General features: G+C 42.3%; 1 protein-coding gene across 5 annotated transcripts in view; it reads left to right on the forward strand.

The window, feature by feature from the left end:
* Nucleotides 1–22,824, forward strand: part of KCNQ4 (potassium voltage-gated channel subfamily Q member 4) — a 133,709-nt gene that overhangs the window by 60,313 nt on the left and 50,572 nt on the right. For all 5 annotated transcript variants that reach the window (XM_069971310.1, XM_069971311.1, XM_069971312.1 and 2 more), the window contains exon 2: nt 17,926–18,016. In XM_069971310.1, coding sequence (XP_069827411.1) covers nt 17,926–18,016 — 91 coding nt within the window. The remainder of the gene's footprint in view (nt 1–17,925; nt 18,017–22,824) is intronic.

Here is a 22,824-nt window from a genome sequence, read left to right on the forward strand (position 1 = left end):
CACTTAACGGCAAATAACGTCTGTGGTTTTAAAATAACAGCAACTATTTGCCATTAAATGACAGCTATCCACTAAATTTCAGCAATGTGTGAACATAGCCTTTCTGTGTTTTCAATCCACTCCTGGTTTTGGTTGCAAAATACTGAGCAAAAATACTATGTGGGAACAAAGCCTCATGGTGCATATCTGCAAGAAGTTGCTGATTTTTTGCACAAGACACAGCTCCTGACTTACCTTTTGATTTTTAGCCTTTAAGGGTATGTGCACACTATGGAATCTTGGCGGATAACCCGCCGCAGATTCCGACTCTCGCCCCTGTGTACATTTCCGCCCGTGCCATAGACTCCATTCTATGCACAGCTGGATTCTAACGTCCACCCAAAGAATAAACCTGTTCATTCTTTAGGCAGACAGCAGATTCCTTCTGTGCATAGAATGCAGTCTGTGGCACAGGCGTAGATGTGCACGAGTAAGGGCGAGAGGCGTAATCTGCGGCGGGTTATCCGCCCGGATTCCATAGTGTGCACATACCCTCAGGCTATGTTTCCACACAGTATTTTTGCTCAGTATTTTCCAACCAAAACCAGAAGTGGATTGAAAACACTGAAAGGGTATGCTCCCACACTTGAAATTTAGCGGATGGCCATCAATTAATGGCAAATTATGGCCGTTGTTTTAAAATAACTATTTGCCAATAAATGGCGTCCGTCGACTAAATTTCAACTGTGTGTGAACATAGCCTTTCTGTGTTTTAATCCACTCCTGGTTTTAGTTGCCAAATACTGAGCTAAATACTTTGTGGGACCATAGCCCTACACCAGAAAATAGATTTATGGACAAGTTGTATTCTGTGGGCTGACCATGGAAATGATATACGAACGCAAACCAAAAGTATCACATTGTAAAATATTGGCACTGTTTACTGACTGATTGTTGACTGATATATATATATTAAATATACTGTCTGTAATATGTTTCCTGTGTTAATATTAATAAATTATACATGATTATGTAAGCCATTTATATTGAATGGACTGACACTCCACTATACATTATTCATTAATGTGGATGAGAGATGTGCACAGTTGGGATGGAAGGGCGATGGTCACTGTATCCTGTGCATTCATTTCTCATACTGTATCCCTGGGGCATCAAGAAAGTTAAGATTCCCAAAAGCTAAATGTAAAGTATATGGAGATGAAGTTGGAGATAGAGAATAGATGCTTATACCCTATTGAGTGTCAGTTGGTGCCTCGCGGGATGACTCCGCTGGAGAAATATGTTTTGTAAGGATGGTGGGCTTGTTTGAATAATTGTTCCTGGGGGGGGGGGTAGGGTTATTTATGCTGTAGTATTGTGAAGGTGATTTTATTGGGTTTGTTTATTGTTTAATAAAATTAAATAAAAGAAAAGGAAAAAAAAAAAAAAAAAAAAAGTATATACAAGTATGTGTCCTGGGTGCATGAGATGTGTGTGTCCCTGGGTGCATGGGATGTGTGTGTGTCCCTGGGTGCATGGGATGTGTGTGTGTCCTGGGTGCATGGGATGTGTGTGTGTCCTGGGTGCATGAGATGTGTGTGTCCTGGGTGCATGGGATGTGTGTGTGTCCTGGGTGCATGGGATGTGTGTGTGTCCTGGGTGCATGGGATGTGTGTGTGTCCCTGGGTGCATGGGATGTGTGTGTGTGTGTGTGTGTGTCCCTGGGTGCATGGGATGTGTGTGTGTCCCTGGGTGCATGGGATGTGTGTGTGTGTGTCCTGGGTGCATGGGATGTGTGTGTGTCCTGGGTGCATGAGATGTGTGTGTCCCTGGGTGCATGGGATGTGTGTGTGTCCTGGGTGCATGGGATGTGTGTGTGTCCTGGGTGCATGGGATGTGTGTGTGTGTCCTGGGTGCATGGGATGTGTGTGTGTCCTGGGTGCATGTGATGTGTGTGTGTCCTGGGTGCATGGGATGTGTGTGTGTCCTGGGTGCATGGGATGTGTGTGTCCCTGGGTGCATGGGATGTGTGTGTGTGTGTGTGTGTGTGTGTGTGTGTCACTGGGTGCATGGGATGTGTGTGTCCCTGGGTGCATGGGATGTGTGTGTGTGTGTCACTGGGTGCATGGGATGTGTGTGTCCCTGGGTGCATGAGATGTGTGTGTCCCTGGGTGCATGGGATGTGTGTGTGTCCTGGGTGCATGGGATGTGTGTGTCCCTGGGTGCATGAGATGTGTGTGTCCCTGGGTGCATGGGATGTGTGTGTGTGTGTGTGTGTGTCCCTGGGTGCATGGGATGTGTGTGTGTCCTTGGTGCATGGGATGTGTGTGTCCCTGGGTGCATGAGATGTGTGTGTCCCTGGGTGCATGGGATGTGTGTGTGTGTCCCTGGGTGCATGGGATGTGTGTGTGTCCTGGGTGCATGGGATGTGTGTGTCCCTGGGTGCATGGGATGTGTGTGTGTCCCTGGGTGCATGGGATGTGTGTGTGTGTGTGTGTCCCTGGGTGCATGGGATGTGTGTGTGTCCTGGGTGCATGGGATGTGTGTGTGTCCTGGGTGCATGGGATGTGTGTGTGTCCTGGGTGCATGAGATGTGTGTGTCCTGGGTGCATGGGATGTGTGTGTCCTGGGTGCATGGGATGTGTGTGTGTCCTGGGTGCATGAGATGTGTGTGTCCTGGGTGCATGGGATGTGTGTGTGTCCTGGGTGCATGAGATGTGTGTGTCCCTGGGTGCATGGGATGTGTGTGTGTCCCTGGGTGCATGGGATGTGTGTGTCCTGGGTGCATGGGATGTGTGTGTGTCCTGGGTGCATGAGATGTGTGTGTCTGGATGTGTGTGTGTCCTGGGTGCATGAGATGTGTGTGTCCCTCAGTGCATGGGATGTGTGTGTGTCCCTGGGTGCATGGGATGTGTGTGTGTCCTGGGTGCATGGGATGTGTGTGTCCTGGGTGCATGAGATGTGTGTGTCCTGGGTGCATGGGATGTGTGTGTGTGTGTCCCTGGGTGTATGTAATGTGATGTAAGAAGAGATAAGTAAAACTTAGTGTTTAAGGCTATGTTCACACTACATACAGTAAGTTCCGTAGTAATCACGGCCGTTGTAACAATGGCCGTGATTTCTACGGAACTTATGTAGTACTGCCTTCTGAGGAATCCCGGCTGGAGTGTATACACATAGGTAGAGTTTATTTAGTAGTGTTCTCAAACCTGTGACAAAACTACAGCTCCCATCATGCCCTTCTGGCAGGAGATAGTGGGGATTGTAGTTTAGGAACAGCAGGAGGGTCACATGTTGGAGAATACTTTACTAAATAAACTGTACCCCTAAATGATTGCTTCCTAACAGTGGCTCCTGAGCTGTTACCAAACTAAAACTCTCATCATGTCCTGCCACCAGGGTACAATGGGAGTTGTAGTTTTGCCACTGGTAGGGAAACCATAATTTAGGAGGGAGGTTTATTTAGTATAGTGTTCTCCAACATGTGACCCTTCAGTCGCTACAAGACTAGAACTCCCATCATGTCCTGACATAATGGAGGTTGTAGTTAAGGAACAGCTGAGAAGACACTGGTTGGAAAACAATGATTTAGGAGGTCAGTAGTAAAGTACATTAGAGGGGACAGTGGTACAGTACATTAGAGGGGACAGTGGTACAGCACATTAGGGAAGGACAGTGGTACAGTACATTAGAGGGCAGTGGTACAGTACATTAGAGGGCAGTGGTACAGTACATTAGAGGGGACAGTGGTACAGTGCATTAGAGGGGACAGTGGTACAGCACATTAGGGAAGGACAGTGGTACAGTACATTAGAGGGCAGTGGTACAGTACATTAGAGGGGACAGTGGTACAGTACATTAGAGGGGACAGTGGTGCAGTACATTAGAGGGGACAGTGGTACAGTACATTAGAGGGCAGTGGTACAGTACATTAGAGGGGACAGTGGTACAGTGCATTAGAGGGGACAGTGGTACAGCACATTAGGGAAGGACAGTGGTACAGTACATTAGAGGGCAGTGGTACAGTACATTAGAGGGGACAGTGGTACAGTACATTAGAGGGGACAGTGGTGCAGTACATTAGAGGGGACAGTGGTACAGTACATTAGAGGGCAGTGGTACAGTACATTAGAGGGGACAGTGGTACAGTACATTAGAGGGCAGTGGTACAGCACATTAGGGAAGGACAGTGGTACAGTACATTAGAAGACAGTGGTACAGTACATTAGAGGGGGCAGTGGTACAGTACATTAGAGAGGACAGTGGTACAGTACATTAGAGGACAGTGGTACAGTACATTAGAGAGGACAGTGGTACAGTACATGAGAGAGGACAGTGGTACAGTACATTAGAGGGGACAGTGGTACAGTACATTAGAGAGGACAGTGGTACAGTACATTAGAGGACAGTGGTACAGTACATTAGAGGACAGTGGTACAGTACATTAGAGAGGACAGTGGTACAGTACATGAGAGAGGACAGTGGTACAGTACATTAGAGGGGACAGTGGTACAGTACATTAGAGAGGACAGTGGTACAGTACATTAGAGGACAGTGGTACAGTACATTAGAGGACAGTGGTACAGCACATTAGAGGACAGTGGTATAGTACATTATAGGACAGTGGTACAGTACATTAGAGAGGACAGTGGTACAGTACATGAGAGAGGACAGTGGTACAATACATTAGAGAGGACAGTGGTACAGTACATTAGAGGACAGTGGTACAGTACATGAGAGAGGACAGTGGTACGGTACATTACAGGGGGCAGTGGTACAGTACATTGGAGGGCAGTAGTAATATAGTTTATTAGGTAGGCAGTGGCAAACTACATTGTGGGCACAGTATAATACGGGGACAGTAGCACTATTTAATATAAAAACAGTTCATAAGAGGCACAGTTTATACAGGGGGCGGTGGTACAGTTCATTAGGACAAAGGGGTACCATTTATTTAGCACAAAGGGGGGGCTAACTGCAGATGGAGGCACAAAGTGGGGGCCCAACTAGTGTTGAGGGCATAAGGGGGGGGCTAACTACAGAGGGCAAAGAGAGTGAACACAACTACAGATGGGGCATGAAGAGGATGTCTTACTACAGATGAGGACACAATGATGGATCCTAACTACAGATACAGGCATAAAGAAGGGATCTAAGTATAGAAAGAAGCACAGAAAAGGAAAAATGACTACAGATTGGTCTTCAAAGAAGTCTCTGTTACTGTTTAAGGGCACTATGATGGAGAGTTTGTATAGAGGTGGTTAAAGGTGCTGTAAAAGTAAGGTGCTGAAGATGTTTGTCTGGCAGATACTGCTGTGATGATTTGTGGTTAGAAGAGTCTTCACAATGAAAAAGAAAAGGAAACCTGACCCACTCTCATCAGAGAAGACGTCACCTGTGAGTCACTGGATGTGTCTGCACTTTACTTACACCTCTATTTGTTTGGGGTCTACTGAGGTTCCCTATGGGTAACATAATAGGTTGGGGGCCCACTCAGACTCACTCGCCCCCCCTAGGCTGAACCCCTAGCTACGCCCCTGGTCCAGCATGTATGTGGAAAGTGTTAATCTTCCATTACTAACACAAACATCCCCAAAAGTGGACTGGCTCTACAAGTCCCAGCAACACAGAACCAAGGTGAGTATACAGTCACATCCCCCAACTCACAGTACAAATGCAGTGATGCTTAGTAGGTGAGATTCTTAATACAATCCTCTTGTAATAGGGGAAAAAAACAGTGGGGCACTCACCAAACATCTCATAGCACAAACTTCAGTTTATTAAAGTAAAAGTGTGGTTTACCCGAATGCACCTTTGACAATGCTTTTAAGGTAGTAATTTGAAGACTGTGCTTTGATCCACTTATTAAGTGCTGCTTTTTTTTCACTATTGCTGGAGGGTTGTAGAGCTTACTTACATGTTGGAGAGTTGCATGTGTGGAAAAAATCCTGTGTGCATGAGTGACGTGTGTGGGGCATGTGTCCATTGTAAGGCTATGTTCACACAACGTTTAACAGCGTCCGTTGCATAGCAACGTATGCTGTTAAACTGCCGTCGGCCGGGCTGCGTTCAGGATGTTCCTGCAGCCGATAACTCTGTATTGGCTGCAGGAACGCTCTTTTTTTTTAACATTGACTTGCGGGCAATGTCAGGTGTGCCCTCAAATCAATTAGCCATTCACTTTAGTGCAATGCCACCCTTGCAGTAAAGAACGGATGCTGATTCCATTTCAATTAGCGTCCGTTCTTTACTGAAAAATTACATTGTGTGAACATAGCCTGTCTAGTGTACAAGGGGTAGGTGTGCAGCATATATCCAGTTTATGGCCATGTTCAGACCTTGTAAGAGACCGGCCGTTCCGTTACCCGGCCGGGTCATGGAACGGCCGGTCTTAGAAAAGATCATCCCTGCAGAGTTCTGATGCGAGCGCATCCTCACACGCACGCATCAGAACTCCTCACTGCACACTATGGAGTGTGCAGCCGGAGCCGCTAGCTCCACAGTGTGCCCTGACAGGGTTTCTGCGACATGTCAGTTTTCTAGTCCGTAGTGTATACTATGTCGAAGATTTATCAAACATGGTGTCAAGTGAAACCGGCTCAGTTGCCCCAAGCAACCAATCAAATTCCACCTTTCATTCCTCACAGACTCTTTGAAAAATGAAAAGTGGAATCTGAAGGAATGAAAGAAATTGCAGCACTCACCACTCTGCAGTGAAAAATCTGTATTCTTTTATTAAGGGAATTTTATTGCGTGTTTAATAGAAGTGCCATCAATATTTGCCGATGTGTTTCAAAGCTGAAAAGTGTCGGTTATCTCACTTTTTTTTCTTTTTATCTTATACTACAGATACATTTTGGCAACCACTCTTGTACACAGGATGTGTTATATGGTTTTAGACTTCACAAAACATTAAGTATTTAATCATAATATTACACAATACATGTAGATGGTATTCTGCAGCCAAATGATTACTTTGGGAGCCTGCAGAGCGGTTTATCCATACACAAGGGTACAACGTAAGAGCAGAGCATTTGATATTGGGTTCTGCAGCGGAGAAAGGGCCAATATCCAAGTGGAAATGTGCGTCTCCAGGGACCCCTCAGGACGACTACATTTTAATTTATCCAGATTCAGCAGCTACTGACGATAAGCTTGGATGTGCAGAGAGCAAAGGTAAACTCAACATTTGATAGAATTAGTGCTGTACAGTACATGGGTGGAGAGTTACTAAGCAGGAATTCTGGTGAAACATTGAACATGAACCCTAACCTTTCAAAAAATTAAGGCTACATTCACCCACCTTCAAAATGACAGCCGTTTTTATTGTATAGTCATATAGCGGCTATTATATGAATGATGGATGTTATTTGCCGTTAATGACAGACGTCCAATAAAAGCAGACTTCCTTTTGATGGTGTGTAAAGGTGACAGTCTTTTTTCAGTGCAAATGGTCAAACTATTGCACGACAGCCAGCAATGACATGGAGTAAGGGTACGTATGCACACACTAAGTAATTCTTGCAAATAACTCGCCGCGGATGCCGCCGTGCGCTCCCGCTTCGCTCTCCGCCCATCCCACAGACTCCATTCTATGGTCAGGCAGATGGACATTCTTTGGGCGGATCGTGGAATCTGCCTGACCATAGAAGTGTGCACATCCTCTAAAAAGCAAAAAGGCGTCAACTTGTCAAGTGAGTTCAACCTCAAGCTCCATTTTCATATATTTTACAGTTATTGTATTCTACAACAGTATTAATTGGTCTGTTCCTAAAGTGTCACTGCTTCGATTGGTCTAGGTCTATACCGATAATGAGAATGAGCTGGGAGAAGACCACGCTAAGCTTGATCATCTTCCGACTCTGTGTCACCTGATTAGTCGGGCTCCTATTGTAAGTCTATGAAGCCCAACTCTTTCACTGACACAGAGTGGGGAGTGGACCGCCCTGCAATGTGAGCCTCTTGTTCTCATATTCGGTATGGATCTGAACAGTCAGACCCAGACCAGTCAAAACGTTTGACGTCTCTCTGACATGTCCGAAGTTTTTTCAAACAACAGGTACGCTTTAAAGAAGAAGTCTGGACAAAGCTAAACTAATTTTTTAAGTGCTGGGGAGGATAAAAGAAATAACATGCTCTTACCTTCCCACTCCAGCACTGGTAGCTGCGGGTCGGGATGTTTAAGGTCCACTCAGTCAGTCAGTGGCCGCAGTGGGATGCCGCCTCAGCCACTGACCGGCTGAGCAGACCTCACACGTCACAACCCAACTCACAGCTCTGACCAGGAAGCATCCAGGAACCAGAGTTACCACCAGCCCTGGAGCGGTGGAGATAAGAGCTCATTATTTCTTTTATCCTCCCCTCCCCAGCACATTCAATAAAATAGCTATTTTATTTAATGGCTGTCATTTAATAATAAAAAAATGGTCAACTCTTTTTTTTTATGTTGTGTGAACGTAGTCATATAGTAGTCAGTATAACTGCTACCTTATATTGGGAGCCTTCTCTGTAAAATTCTTTTTTTATATACAGTATATGCTATTATATATTGGGTGGCAGCAGTTACGGGCGACATGGGCTCTCAGCTACCACCAACATTTGTTTCTGGAACCATAGGACGGTCTAAGCCCTGGTTCGTGTCTGTGGCACATAGACAGGCCTGCACCTATTAATAAATGTGAGGCATCTCACTCCAATATATTTTTACTGTCCTTAAAAACAAACATGAAATGTGATAGAGACAAGTCAAAAGTTTTGATCTGTGCTGAGACACTTTTTGTGTTTTTGTGATCTGTGCTGAGACACTAATCACAAAAACAAATGGGGAGAAGTGCCTAGCCGAGCATTTCTCCCCTCTTTTCATCCTTATCCTGACCAATAAAAACCTTTGAAATGTCTCTATGACTTCTCCAAAGTTTTTTTTTTTTTTAGGACAGTAAGACTTTAAAAGGGGTAGTGCGGCGTTTAACATTTATTCACTAAATAACACACATTACAAAGTTGTATAACTTTGTAATGTGTGTTATTTAGTGAATAAATGTTAAACGCCGCACTATCCCTTTAAAGTAACACCTGTGAAAAAGTATAGATTATTTCTTAGCCTCAAATGTCCTGATGCCAATACAGCGATTAATTTGTTACTACTCTATTCCTGAATTATAGAAATGTTACTATTTAATTGACTAGCTGTACTTTTGTTGGAATAGTCAGGTTGACGTGAACTTTATTTCAGAAAGAGAAATGAATGCTAAGCTTCAGGGGTGTACCTTATCTATTTACACTATTGTAAATAACCTCTAATTCTAGGTTCACACAACATCTTTTTTTGGCTGCTCGATGGCCGCCTTTTTGGACGTCCATCATTTTGAGGGCAAATAACGTCTGTTATTTTGCAATGACGTCCGTGACATCAACATGATGGACAGACGTTGAACGGCCAAAAAAAAAAAAAAAAGACGACGTGTGAACCTAGGCTAATCTAAGATTTCATTGTAAGGATTTGGTGGACTCATTCTATAGGCACTATAAGCACTACAGTGGTGTGACTCCTCAGATCCTGTGCAGGTACTGGTGTATCATCTAGAGATCACATGACTGCTCTCAGAGCTTGCTACATTTAGAAATGCTGGTTAAGGGAAAATGTCTGAAAAACACAAATTTGGAGTTTGTAGCGTGAGCGTGCCATCCCCTCCCCTCATTGTTCTAAGCACTTAACTGCTTTGTACCTGGCTTGTATTTCACAGCATTTTTTGGAACAAACATTGCCTGAGCGCTATTTCAACCTATTGACTTGTAGACGAAGCAAGACTGTGGTTTTTAAGCTCAATCTTTTCCTACGGGCAATATGCTCACCAATTCATTGAACACAGTGCTTACAGTAGGATGGAAAGACATATAAATATTTCCATATATCGATTCGCTTCTTCAGAACTATTGTCTTTGACTGTTTTTACTATAATATTTATATTGTACTTGAATAGAATCCAATATTTATCTTTAAACCCCCGATCAGTTGCTGAGTAGGTGTTTATATCGGTGGAACGGTGGAGTACACGTGTAACACACTAGTGCAAAGTAAGCAAGACAGGGGTGTGTGAAGCGTCTCTGGAGGGTACGTGATACCAGAACTGGAGGAGGTGTAAGTCAAATTCATCCCTCCAGGCAGCTCTTTAAGATTGTGCTGATCGGAGGAGGCAGGGGAGTGTGTACCATAGCACTTACTGTACAAAAGCTTTTCTCAATATCCATTTATGAAGCGTTTAGGTTTTATTCTTTACGTTTATCATTTCGTTTACAATCTCAATCAGTGTGCACAATCCTGATTCCACAATGCTTTTAGAACTTATATACGTAATAAAAAAACATATTTACATGTTATGCGATAGATAGATAGATAGATAGAAGAAGAAGAAGAAGATGACAGACAGATAGATAGATAGATAAATAGATAGATAGATAGATAGATACATCGATAGTTAGAGAAAATAGATAGGTAGATAGATAGATAGATAGATAGATAGATAGATAGGAGATAGATAGATAAATAGGAGATAGATAATAGATAGATGATAGATCCATAGATACAGTGGCATAGCTACCATAGAGGCAGGGTAGGCAGTTGCTATGGGGCCCATGCAGGAGGAGGGAACGGGGGGAGAAGGGAAGAGCGTGTGTCCTTCTGCTTAACCCCTTATGTACTGCAGTGTGTAAGTGACCCAATGTTTACTTACATTCTGCAACACAAAAAAGGGGTTAACAAGCAGAAGAAAGAGATCTCTGCTTCACTGCACTGATTCAACCATGACCTCCACTGATTCACCCATGTTCTCCAGCTGCCCAAATAAGTAGGAAGGGAAAATGTGCAGAACTCTGTGTAGAGGTCAGGGGTTATCAGTGCACCGGCAGTAAAGCAGACATGTATATATATACATATATATATATATATATATATATATATATATATATATATATATATGTGTGTGTGTGTGTGCACAGTGCTTTATGTTGTGCGTAGGGAAGGGGGGCCCCTTTTTGTTATTGGGCCCCGTGAATCTTAGCTTTGCCCCTACATAGATAGATAGATAGATAGATAGACAGATAAGAGATAGATAGATAGATAGATAGCAGCAAGAAGTGAATGGTGGTTTATTCCATCAATAAGGTGCAGGATACAACATTTCAATTCTCTCCCAGGATCATTTCAAGCCTTGATAGGAGATAGATAGATATGAGAAAGATAAAACTAGAATTTATATAAGTACAGTAAATAGTAGGGATGGTCCGAAACTGCCGAGGTTCGGGTTCGAATGAACCCGAACGCTCGGCATCAGATTCCCGCTGTCTGCCCGCTCCGTGCAGCGGGTGGATACAGCGAGAGGACCGCCTGGAAAACTGGGATACAGCCTATGGCTATGGCCTTATCCCAGTTTTCCAGGTGGACCTCCCACTGTATCCACCCTCTCCACGGAGACCGAACTCGGTTTGGACCATCCCTAGTAAATAGATATGCTATGTTCACACAACGGTTTTTCCTCTCTGTTTAAAATGACGTCTGTCAATTTGCTGTTTGGCCGCCCTTTGGTGCAATGATCACTGTTCGTACATTATCTTAGTTTAGTTGGACTAATTGGCCTTTGGTGTGTATTTAATTGAAAAGTCCATTAAATATAAAGTGATTATCCAACGCTAGAAAAACATGGCCACTTTTGCCCTACTCTTGTCTCCAGGTCCGGTGCGGTTTACAATTAAGCTCCATTTACTTTAATGGAACTGAGTTTGAAACCCCGCCCAGCGCTGGATACCCCTTTAATAGTAAAAAACTGTGAAAAAAGAAATACTGTGTAAACAACTAAAAAAATAACATCCGCTGTTTGAAAAAGACTTCTTAAAATAATTGACATGATTGTTATTTTGACATCCACGCAGATAACGTCCGTCATTTTATACACTGTGTGCATTGGGCGTTCATCGTTCCATTGACTTCAGTGCATTGCATTGAAGTCAGTTACATTGTGGCAACAATGGACTTTTTTTTTAATAGAAAAAGAGGACCCCTTTTCTGTTTTTTTGGCGTTGTGTGAACGTAGCCATAGACTGATAGATATGATGGAAGTAGGGTTGGGCAATATAGCTTAAAATTAAAATCTTTATGTTAAAAGGGGGTAAAAATGGATGCCATAATGGATGGTAAAAACAAATGCTGCTGAATGCCATACTGCAGAATTTATTTCCCATTGACTTTCATTATAAGAAAATGGGATCACTTGTATTGTAGCTGTCTGGCTGTGGCTTACCTCTCCCCATAGAGAGAACAGGAATGTTCACCAGTTCTGAACTTTATATGGTTGGGGAGGAAGGGAGAGATAGCTGTTGGCCGAATAATCGTTCACTAGACAGTTATTGAATGTTGCCACTACAAAATGGTCATGATAATTTTTTGCTGCCATCCGTTTCTGTAGTGGGAACATAGCCTAAGATACTAAAAGGGGAACTATCAGTAGAGCTGTTTGGAGCACTTCCCTCGCCCCCAGGGTGCTGATGTGCAGGCCGGATAGGTGTGTCCTCCTTAGGAATATACAGGCTTAGTGGTGGACACTGGGGGCCGGGGCATGGTCACATGCTCCTCCATGTTGGCCATCTTATGGACAGTAACATCACAGAGCAGGACAGCACAGCCTGGAGGAGGGGAGTCTGATGTTAGCTCTATGAGGTACACATGGAGCTGTTGTCAGTATATACAGTGAGTACACTACTAATACTGAACTATTTTATTATAAAGTGGCCAAGCCCTTTAATAAACTGGGCATGGAACCTCCTTTCCGCCTTGTCGCGCCGGTCCATGAGGCAAGCGGGGGATATGACTGTCATATGCCACAGAAAAGGGCCGAATCTGCCCCTTTTTACTTGCTGTACACATGATGATAAATCCCCCCCTAAAGTTTTGAGATGGGAATAGTAAATACGGGCCAATGTATTTATCAACATGCTACACAAATCTTTACTGATGGGTCCATTTAAACCATGATGGACATGTTCCCATGTTGATCTTCTTCCTGTTTGTGCATGCTCATGTCAAGTGTGGAGTAAGCAAACTGTACATGCCACGTGATAATGTTTTTGATTCCCTAAGCATCTATAGATCTACAGTAAGAGTAAACCAACAATAAAAATGATATCTGCATTATTAATAAACATCAGTGATTGTAATGGCTTCCATGGAAGGGGTTAACAGACAATGCGCAGTCTCCCTTCTGCTTACAGCACCATCCCATCCTCTCTCCCAGCGTGGCTCTCTCTCTCTTTCACTCTGCGGCAGGCTCACTCCTTATTAAATATTTAAAACCCCAGTTTAAACATTTCAAGAGCCGGCAAATAAATGTCCGTCTTAATTTCTGTTAATACTCAGCAGTTGTGAGCTGCAACGTCTGCAGAGCTGGTATCTTTCCCTCACCCCACCTGGTGTAGGGCTCAGCCCACTGAAAAGAGCTGGCTAAGAGACCAGGCTATCCATTCGGGTGACAAGTAGATCACACATTTAGGCTGAATCATGTGTTTTACGATGTCCTTTAAGGATAGCAGAAACCATTCACTCCATTTTATGCAGAAAAACAAAAAAATTCAAGTAGTTTTTGGGAAAAAGATTTTCATTTAACAATTTTGACAAACATCAAGGGAATCAGACAGAAAAAAACCCTTAATTTGCTGTAATGATGGTGATGGTGGGAGAGATTCGGAGAAGTCCTATAGGTAAAATATTGTAAAGATGATCAGTTTTTATTTATGGCTGTAAATGGGGCCAATATACCTGCTGTAGTCTCCATCGGCCAAAGACTTCTGCTGTCTACCTCCCACACAAATCAATTGAACCAGGAATAATCTTACTACTTTGGTGCTTGCTTTCAGTTCAGTTCAGTTCAGTTCAGTATTGTAAAATGGCATGATGGTTCTTATACTATCTGAGCCAAAATATCCCTAAAATACTGCAGAATTTAATAGGGAGACTTCCCACCTATGAATGACATTATTTTTCATTGTAGGTAGGAAAATCACGTTGTATGATTTAATTTTTTTTTTTTATTCACTTTTTATTGCATGAAAAAAAGTATATGATCACTTACCAACCAGCAAGAATTCTTGCTCTTACAGACCTGTTAATTTTTTTTTTTTTTTTGCTAAGAAGCTCCTCCTACTCTTCTTTCATTACCTGTATTAACTGTGCCTATTTAAAGTCATTTCTTGTATAAAAATAACCTTTCTAGTCACACTCCAACCTCTTCACCATAGCTGAGACCAAATAGCTGTCAAGGGACAACAGGGACATAATTGTATACCTGCCAAAGGTTGTGATGGGCTACAGAACAATAGACAAGCAGCGTAGTGAGAAGGGAGCAACTGTTGGCACAATTATTAGAAAATGGAAGAAACACAATATGACTGCAAATCTTTGTTCGTCTAGGGCTCCATACAAGATCTTGCCTTGTGGGGTAAGGATGATTCTGAAAAAGGCCAGGAATCAGCCTAGAACTGCACCTGGTCAATGACCTGAAGAAAGCTGGAATCACAGTCTCAAATATTATTTTTAGTAACACACCACATCATCATGCACTGAAATTCATCAATAAAATGGTAAATAATCTTTAAAAAAATACGGCATGTTTGGGTTCCGAACAAAAGGACCCCCCCACCCCTCCACGGATGGCGCTGCCCCGTCTCGGCCAGTGATTGGCTGAGCAAGTTGATACCCCCTGAACTGTCCATCTCAGAAGTGAAAGCAGGATTGTCCCGGCTGAGACCCAAACATGCCATAGGAGGACACTGGGGGAGTGTAAAAGGTAAGGATAGGCTGTTTGTTATTTTCTCACCATGGGCAGCTATATTTTAAAAGTTATGTTTGAGCGGAATACCACTTTAAGGCATCAGGGCCAGAGATGAGCGAATTTACAGTACTAACAAAGCAAAGTGCTTTATTACCACTCCCTGGCTCAGCACTCGGACTGATTAGAAGAGACAGGCCCCAAAGTCCTATAATGGAGGCTTTGGCTCCAATCAGATGGACTGAGCACTGAAGCACAGCTATAACTAACTATATAATTTAAATAAAAGTAAGGCCTTATTCATGTTCTGTAAATTTCGTTGTGTAAAAATTTAGGGCACATTGATTTCTATTGGGCCATTCACACTGTCCGTAGTTTTATGGATCCAGAATTCATGCTGCAAAAAAAATAGGACATAAATTGCGGCACGGATTCACCCATAGAAGTTTATGGAAGCATTCATAATGTTTGCGGATCTTTAATTTCTATGGCAAAAAATACTTATTACGGATGCACTAAGGACAATTTTTTTTTGCGGACTGCAGACATAATATATGGTCCTGAAAAACGTGAATGAGGCCTAAAATTTTGCAACAGTCATTGTTCCATTTATAGCCTATGTACCACTTCTCCTAATTATTATTATTTTTTTAATAGATCGTTCGATTGCTGCCATCTGTGCCTTTTTCTCGGCCTGCAATTAGACCTGCTTGGGGCCAAGCGCCCCCAGTTCACCAATATCCGGGCCCCATCACAGAGGGGAAGGGATATAGGTAAACTGGGGCACTGGTGTAGTGCACCGAGCGGTCCGAATTGCAGGTTGAGAAGCCAATGCAAATGGCGGGAACTGGGTGGCGGCTTGAAAAGTGGTTTTTTTATCTTACTTTCTTTGACAGTATTTTTGACACCATGAATAGTGCAGTCTGCAGTGCTCTCTCCGTAAAAAAAGACAGCAAAACCTTGACAGACTAAAGTCATCGGAGTATAGTCGTATGCACAAGTTCTGTGCTGTCATTTTCAATAGCGGTAGACTAAGCAGGTGTCTCGTTGCCTCTGTGATAAATGGAGGCTTCATCCAGTCACAATATACTTAAATGCATTGTAAGACCTTGTCAGATGTTCTTTGTTAGCCTCATTAAGTCATTTATAGCTCTTGAATTGCTCTTTTCTATGTGTTTTTATTATTCAGTAGCACTCCCTAACACCACCCTTTTAGCCTACAGTTAAGGCAGCTTAGTCCACATTTGATATTTATAGCATCGTTTGCACCAATGGATTTTAAAGGGTCTAGTCTTAAGGGTTATAGTCCATGAATAAGGCCCTGGAGGCCGAAACTTGTCCATCACACTTTTGTTCCATTTGGATGTATCTTTTTTTTTTTTTTTTTTTATCATGGATTAAATAAAGAACAATGGGGGAGATTTATCAAACATGTTGTAAAGTGAAACTGGCTCAGTTGCCCCTAGCAACCAATCAGATTCCACCTTTCATTTTCCAAAGAGTCTGTGAGGAATGAATGGTGGAATCTGATTGGTTGCTAGGGGCTACTGAGCCAGTTTCACTTTACACCATGTTTGATAAATCTCCCCCATTGCTTTTTAACCGGATATCACTATTCATCATTTTAAATAGATTTTAGTGGATACCTCTGCTGACATTAGGCCTTATATTTGACGCTGCATAAACATGAACTTCTATTATTATGTTTGAGCTTCATACATCAGGAGGATCTCCCAACATACTGTATTACTTCAATAAAATAGTCCTATATATATGTATATATATATATATATATATATATATATATATATATATATATATCACTGTACAGTAAGCACCTAGTAAGGAATCATACACGACTAGTAAAGAGAACGTTTTTGCAGGAAACACCTGCACAGGAAAGCATAGTTGACCAGACTTTTATACGCATTACTATAGGTATAATAGCTTGAGATACTGTAGGCCAGAAATACACCCATCAGGAGAATGGGGCCTTATACAAATGTATATACCGACAATAGTGCGTAAAAAAATGAACAGATCCCTAGTCATATATTAGAACATTTATAGTGGGTGCATTAGTCAGCTGACAGTAATAACGGCCAAAACTTGATTGTCTGGTGTTATCTATGCAGCTCCATCAAAAAGTATCCTGACATATATCAAGCTGTGTGCTCCCTCTGTTGGCCATCGCGCTGTACTACAGTCCTTATGGGTTAATAGTTTATAGGGGGGTATTTATCATTGTGAATTTTTCACACTGTTTTCACATTATTTGTTACTGCGTCAAATTTTTCAAAAAGGCACACGACCTTCTGCAGCGAGTTTGAACAAAAATTTAGCAGTTTGTGAATTATCGCATTTTATTACTTAGCTAACTCTGCAAAAGTCACAGTGAATTTGACTTCTTCCTAGGAGTTTTGATAAATTTACCTAAGGAATAAGAAAAGATTTTTGTGCAAATTGCAGTTTGCACCAAAAGTTTTGACAACTGTGCACAAAAAAAGTCATATAAATGCAATGATACTTTCCTCCACCAATACAATATAATCGTACTTGTATTAAAATACGACTAATTTTAATTTTTTTTTTTAATATATCAACTGAACGGGGTTATCCAGCAAAAATCTTTTTTTTTTTTTTTTTTTTTAATCAACTGGTGTCAGAAAGTTATATAGATTTGTAATTTACTTCTATTTAAAAATCTCCAGGCTTCCAGCACTTATATTAGCTGCTGCACGTCCTACAGGAAATGTTTTCTTTCCAGTCTGACATAGTGCTCTCTGCTGCCACCTCTGTCCATGTCAGGAACTGTCTTTGATTTTCTGCTGCTCTGGACAGTTCCTGACATGGACAGAGGTGGCAGCAGAGAGCACTGTGTCAGACTGGAAAGAATACACCACTTCCTGCAGGACATACAGCAGCTGATAAGTATGGGAAGACTTGAGATTTTTAAAAAGAAGTACATTTCAAAACCAGTTTATTTGAAAGAAAAAGATTTTCGCTGGAGTACCCCTTTAACTCTGTGATTCATAACCACCAAGTACAAATAGTGATAGTCAGACATGGATCTGTGTGCTGCCATGGTTCCCAATATCTTTATGTTTAATATCACTCCTTCTTCTCTTTACAGATTCGTACTCGTGTTCAGCTGTCTGGTGCTCTCTGTATTCTCCACAATTCCTGAATTTCAAAACTTAGCCAACAAGGGATTGTTTATACTGGTGAGGAGTTTTTTCTCTTTGTTTCTTTGTGGATCTCCTGTGTCTCATGTTCTTTTTGGTGTCCGCCTTTTCCGATTCCATTGCACACAATGTACATTGTCTCGTTGTTTTCACTCATCCTCCGATTCTTGCCATTGTGGCGCCTGTGTCTTATCAATACATTTATCACTGTGCAGCTGTCATGGGGATCTCATAAACATAGCATGCAACACCTGACTCATTTATTTATACTAAAGCCCCTATTACATGGGGCGCAGGGGCGTACTAACTTTACCAAGGGCCTTGGGCAGTTCACCCCCCCCCCCCAACCCACTGTAACTATGGCAGCACTAGCTTTAGTCTTTTTCCTCCATATTGCAGCTTGTAAAGGACCTGTGGTGACATCATTGTCACATGATAAGGTCCTTCAGTACTTTAATGTTTCTGAATTTTCTACTGGCTGCAGTTTTGCCCTGATTTGTGCAAAATTGCGGTAAAAAGCAGCGATTTTTATGCAAATCATGGCAAAATTGTAGCCTGGAGATAATACACCACTGAAAATACGGCCAACAAACGTTTCTTGTAAAAGGGCCTTAAAGGGGTTATCCAGCGCTACAAAAACAAGACCACTTTCCCCCTACTGTTGTCTCCAGTTTGGGTGGTGTTTTGAAATGGAGCTTAATTGCAAACTGCACCTGAACTGGAGACAACAGTAGGGGGGAAAGTGGCCATGTTTTTGTAGAGCTGGATAACCCCTTTAAGATAATTTTTCCAACAAGAAGTATATCAGTATATACTGTCAGTGTATGTGTAAACCTACTAAGCTATGCCAGCTTGACCCAGCATAGTACACAGAACAGGAAAGAAATAGAAAAGCTTTGTAACCAATATTTGGGGTGCAATCAGTATTAGTTTGTGATGTCCTCAATTTATTAACCTGCCTGAAATCAAAACTATCTGGACTTGCCCTAAACAACCAATCACTGCTCAGTAAACTGTTCGTGTTCGGCAACGTTCTCCGAATCCAAAAGCTAAGCATTTGATTCCCCATGGCTGCAGAAGTAGAATGCCGTCCTATGGAGTCTTGGAAAACATGGATATAGCCATAGGCCGCTGCCCTAGACATAGGCCCCCTGGTGCCTAGTCCCAAATATGGCCCTGGATGGGAGGTCCAACCAATCAGATTGGGAATATCCCCTGTATTATTGAGGTGCATGACTGTCTAGTAGCACCTCTTCTTGGTTTAGCACAGTCCCAAAGTACTAAATTGGTCTTTACCTGTGTTAGGATGAGCTGCTCCTTTGGACACAAGGTAAGAGTGTTGGGTTAGGTCCATCCAATGACCTAGAGGAACACCTGCTCAGACTGTAGTAACAGAGACCTCACTGTCAGGCCTGCTGGTGTGGTGTGGCCACCAGCCTTGCATAGTCTTACCTATGGGTACCATGACTCGCCTTCTCCACTCCACACAAAATTCTAGCAGACTTTAGGGAACGTGTGAGTAGTGGCCTGCTTCTGCTCGTTGGGCTCTATCTGCGGCAACACAGTGAGGCTACTAGAGTACGGCTACTATATGAGGGGCACATATACCAATGCTTAGAAATCATGCAGATCATGATGACAGATCAAAAGCCTTCTATAATAACTGGGCCTCAGAGTCCCCTGACTTCCTGGGTGGTTGTGTTAGGCTGACATATACCGCCTAATGTGGATTGTGACTTTCTCCTCTCTATCTATACCTCCACTCTCTCTCTTTTTTTTTATTTAATTGAATAATTATTAAAATTTCCATTATATTCCGTTCACATAGTTTAACATACTTAAGCCTACCCTCACTTTATAATTTGTTTTGTTTGTTTAAATCAAAGAAGTTAGTATCTAATCTACCGCTAAAGAATTTATGGTTGAGCTGCCTTAGGTTCGCTGTGTCCTCTTACAGAACTAGGAAATTATAAATTATTTTTTGTGATGCTTTTCAAAAATGTTACTATTTCAGTTTCTTTGCGTTATTGAATGCTATTTATTCTGTTTCAGCAATAAGAAAAAAAAACACTGCAATAATAATAATAATAATAATAATAATAATAGTATCAACATTGGATTCAGGATGCCCAAAACCACAGAATGATATAAGGCTCACCCACCCTATGATGTGGTATAATGTTCACACACCATAAAACAGGCACGAAATACATCCAAAATTCTGAGTGAAAATAAAATCATGTGTGAACAGGTAAAAAATTATGAGAATGTTCAATATTTTGATGGTCACAGTCAATTACAGCCATCATTCTACACTGTGTGTGCACTGCCGGCCAATTTCCCATTGACTTCAGTGGAGCACGTTATTAAACTTACAGCCGTAATTTTACCTCAACATTAGGTTGTAATTTGGTATTGTTTCACGGTGTTTTTGCTAACAAAAGGCTTAACAGTCAGCATTTTTTATCCACATACCCATATGAGGGTTTTTTTTTTCTGGTACAAGTTTTTTATGAGCACCTTTTGGGGTACATATGACTTTTTTAACACTTTATTTTCTTTTCTTTTCGTTTCTTTTTTTTTTTTTTTTCAGAGGCAGATTAATAAAATAATGGGATGTAGTTACAGATGTGGTGATACCAAATATGTATTTGGTTAGTAGGATTTTATTTATCCAACTTCAGCAGCCACTGCTAATCAAATGCCGAAAGTTCGGGTTCGGATCAACTCGAGCATGCTCCAGGTTCACTCATCTCTAAATATGATATATATTTTTTATGCGTTACTTTTTATTAGTCCCGCAAGGGTACATGCAACCTGAAGCCACCTAGATGCTGCAGACACAATACAAACACTGACCATGGCATCTAAAGGATTAAACCATAAGGATCAAAGGTTTGTCTGCTCCTGGTAGATAGAGCAGGAGCTCTGCTATCATGCTACAGCCCAGCTCCCACAATGTTCAGCACACCCGGTGATCATATATAATCACCAAATACTGTTTACATATATTTTCACAGTATTCCTAAACCCAGTAACACTATATAAGTGACAAATAATAATGCCACATCCTAACCTAAGCTTTTCCCTGCCTGCGGAGTGGCACTGAGTTAAAAGGCAGCAGGCTGATAAGCTGTCTGCTGAGCTTCATTATTACTGTAAATTCCCTCATCTCTAAATACCACCATAGTGTCACCATACAGTGACTATATAGTCATTACAGTGCAGGCACATCTAGTGATGCACAGGTGCTGCCTTCTCTTTTCGAAGTCGTCCTCTTTCTCTTTATTCTCCCTCCAGTCCAGACCACCATGAAGGCTTGTCTCCACAGAAAATGTCAGACAAACATCTTGGGTTCTGCACTTTTCCATTACCATCCCTCCCCTCGCCTTGTACCAAATGGTAATCATGTCCCCCAGGATAGGTAGGGCTCCCCAGATAGGTAGATGCCAGTAAAGGCCCTATTACTCAAAGTGACTATTGGCCGATTATCGTCCATTACAGCTGATAATCGCTTTGTGTAATAAAAGTCAACAATCAGCTGATATGCACCATGTCGGCTGATCGTTGTCTTTTTAACGTCTTTCAACATGTTGAAATACGAACAGCATCCATAGCAACGATCTGCTTCATTTGCTCCACGTAACAAAGGCAGCGGCAGCAGACCGCCGCTATCTCCTATGGGCTGCACGGATGATCTGACAATTGCCTGGGCAGCCCCCTGCTGCTCCCCACAGTCCCCCGCTCTTATCCGTGTAATGCTTTAATAGCGAGCGGGAAACAAGAAGCAAGCGATCGCTGACCTGACAGGTTGGCGCTCTCTTTCCCCTCTGAATCGGCCTGTGTAATACGCCTTACGTAAGCGAGTTGCTTCACAGTAAGTAGAGAGTTCCCCAATAGGCCTGCCTAGTAAGTAGACCTCCCATGAGTAGGTAGAGTTGCCCACTAGCAGGTATAGAGTTGTCTCCCAGTAGGCTTAGCTGCCCTCCAGTAGATAGATCTTCTCCTGCTATGCTTGAGACGGCTGTGTAAAAGAACACCATTGAAGTAAATGGTAGCCTGGTAATGCTTACAATTACTGATGTATGGGTGACGGAGCCGCCGTATAACACCGTAATACCCCTTTAACGTATTATGAAGAAGAAGGCTTATAGAACAATTTGGGTAGAATTGCTTCAAAATGTATTCCTTTATCACAGGATAAGTGATAAATAACTAATTCTGAGAAAGGAGCTCCTTTGTCCCCCCAGGGAGTAGAGTAGCAGTGTGCATGCTCGACCTATGCTCAATTCACTCTCTATGGAATTTCTGAAGATTCTGAAGAGCACAGCACTCAGCTATCTTGGGAAGCCCCATAGAGAGTGAATGAAGTGAATGAACTGCCACTGCCTTCACCCTGGGGACAATAGAGGTTTATTTTTGTGATCAGAGACAGTGGAATCCCCAACAATGAGCACTATATTACCTATATTGTGGATTGGTCATAATCATAAAGTGTAACTGTCATTTAATTTTTTTTATTTTTTGCAGAAATCAATAGTACAAGTGATGTTAAGAAACTCTGTAATATGTTTTATTATGGGACAAAGCCTCTTTCTGTAGTCAAAAAGTTGTTTTGAAGCCCCCCCCCTCAATTCTTATCTGCCCGTAAAGCCTGATGGAGTGAAGTGAAGGAGCAAAGTGAAGATGGATTTGCTGAGTCCCATTATAACCTATAGGAGGGGGGGGTCAGGATCAAGGGGGATGAGTGAGCAGTTTGGAGACTGTAAAGTTTGCAGACTGTTTGGGTACATAAAACGCTGGATTCAGAGGTCAGAAAGGTCAGTGTTTATCTGGGAGCTTGGCGA

Source organism: Dendropsophus ebraccatus, chromosome 5 (genome assembly GCF_027789765.1).
Source record: "Dendropsophus ebraccatus isolate aDenEbr1 chromosome 5, aDenEbr1.pat, whole genome shotgun sequence".
NCBI classification, from domain to species: domain Eukaryota; kingdom Metazoa; phylum Chordata; class Amphibia; order Anura; family Hylidae; genus Dendropsophus; species Dendropsophus ebraccatus.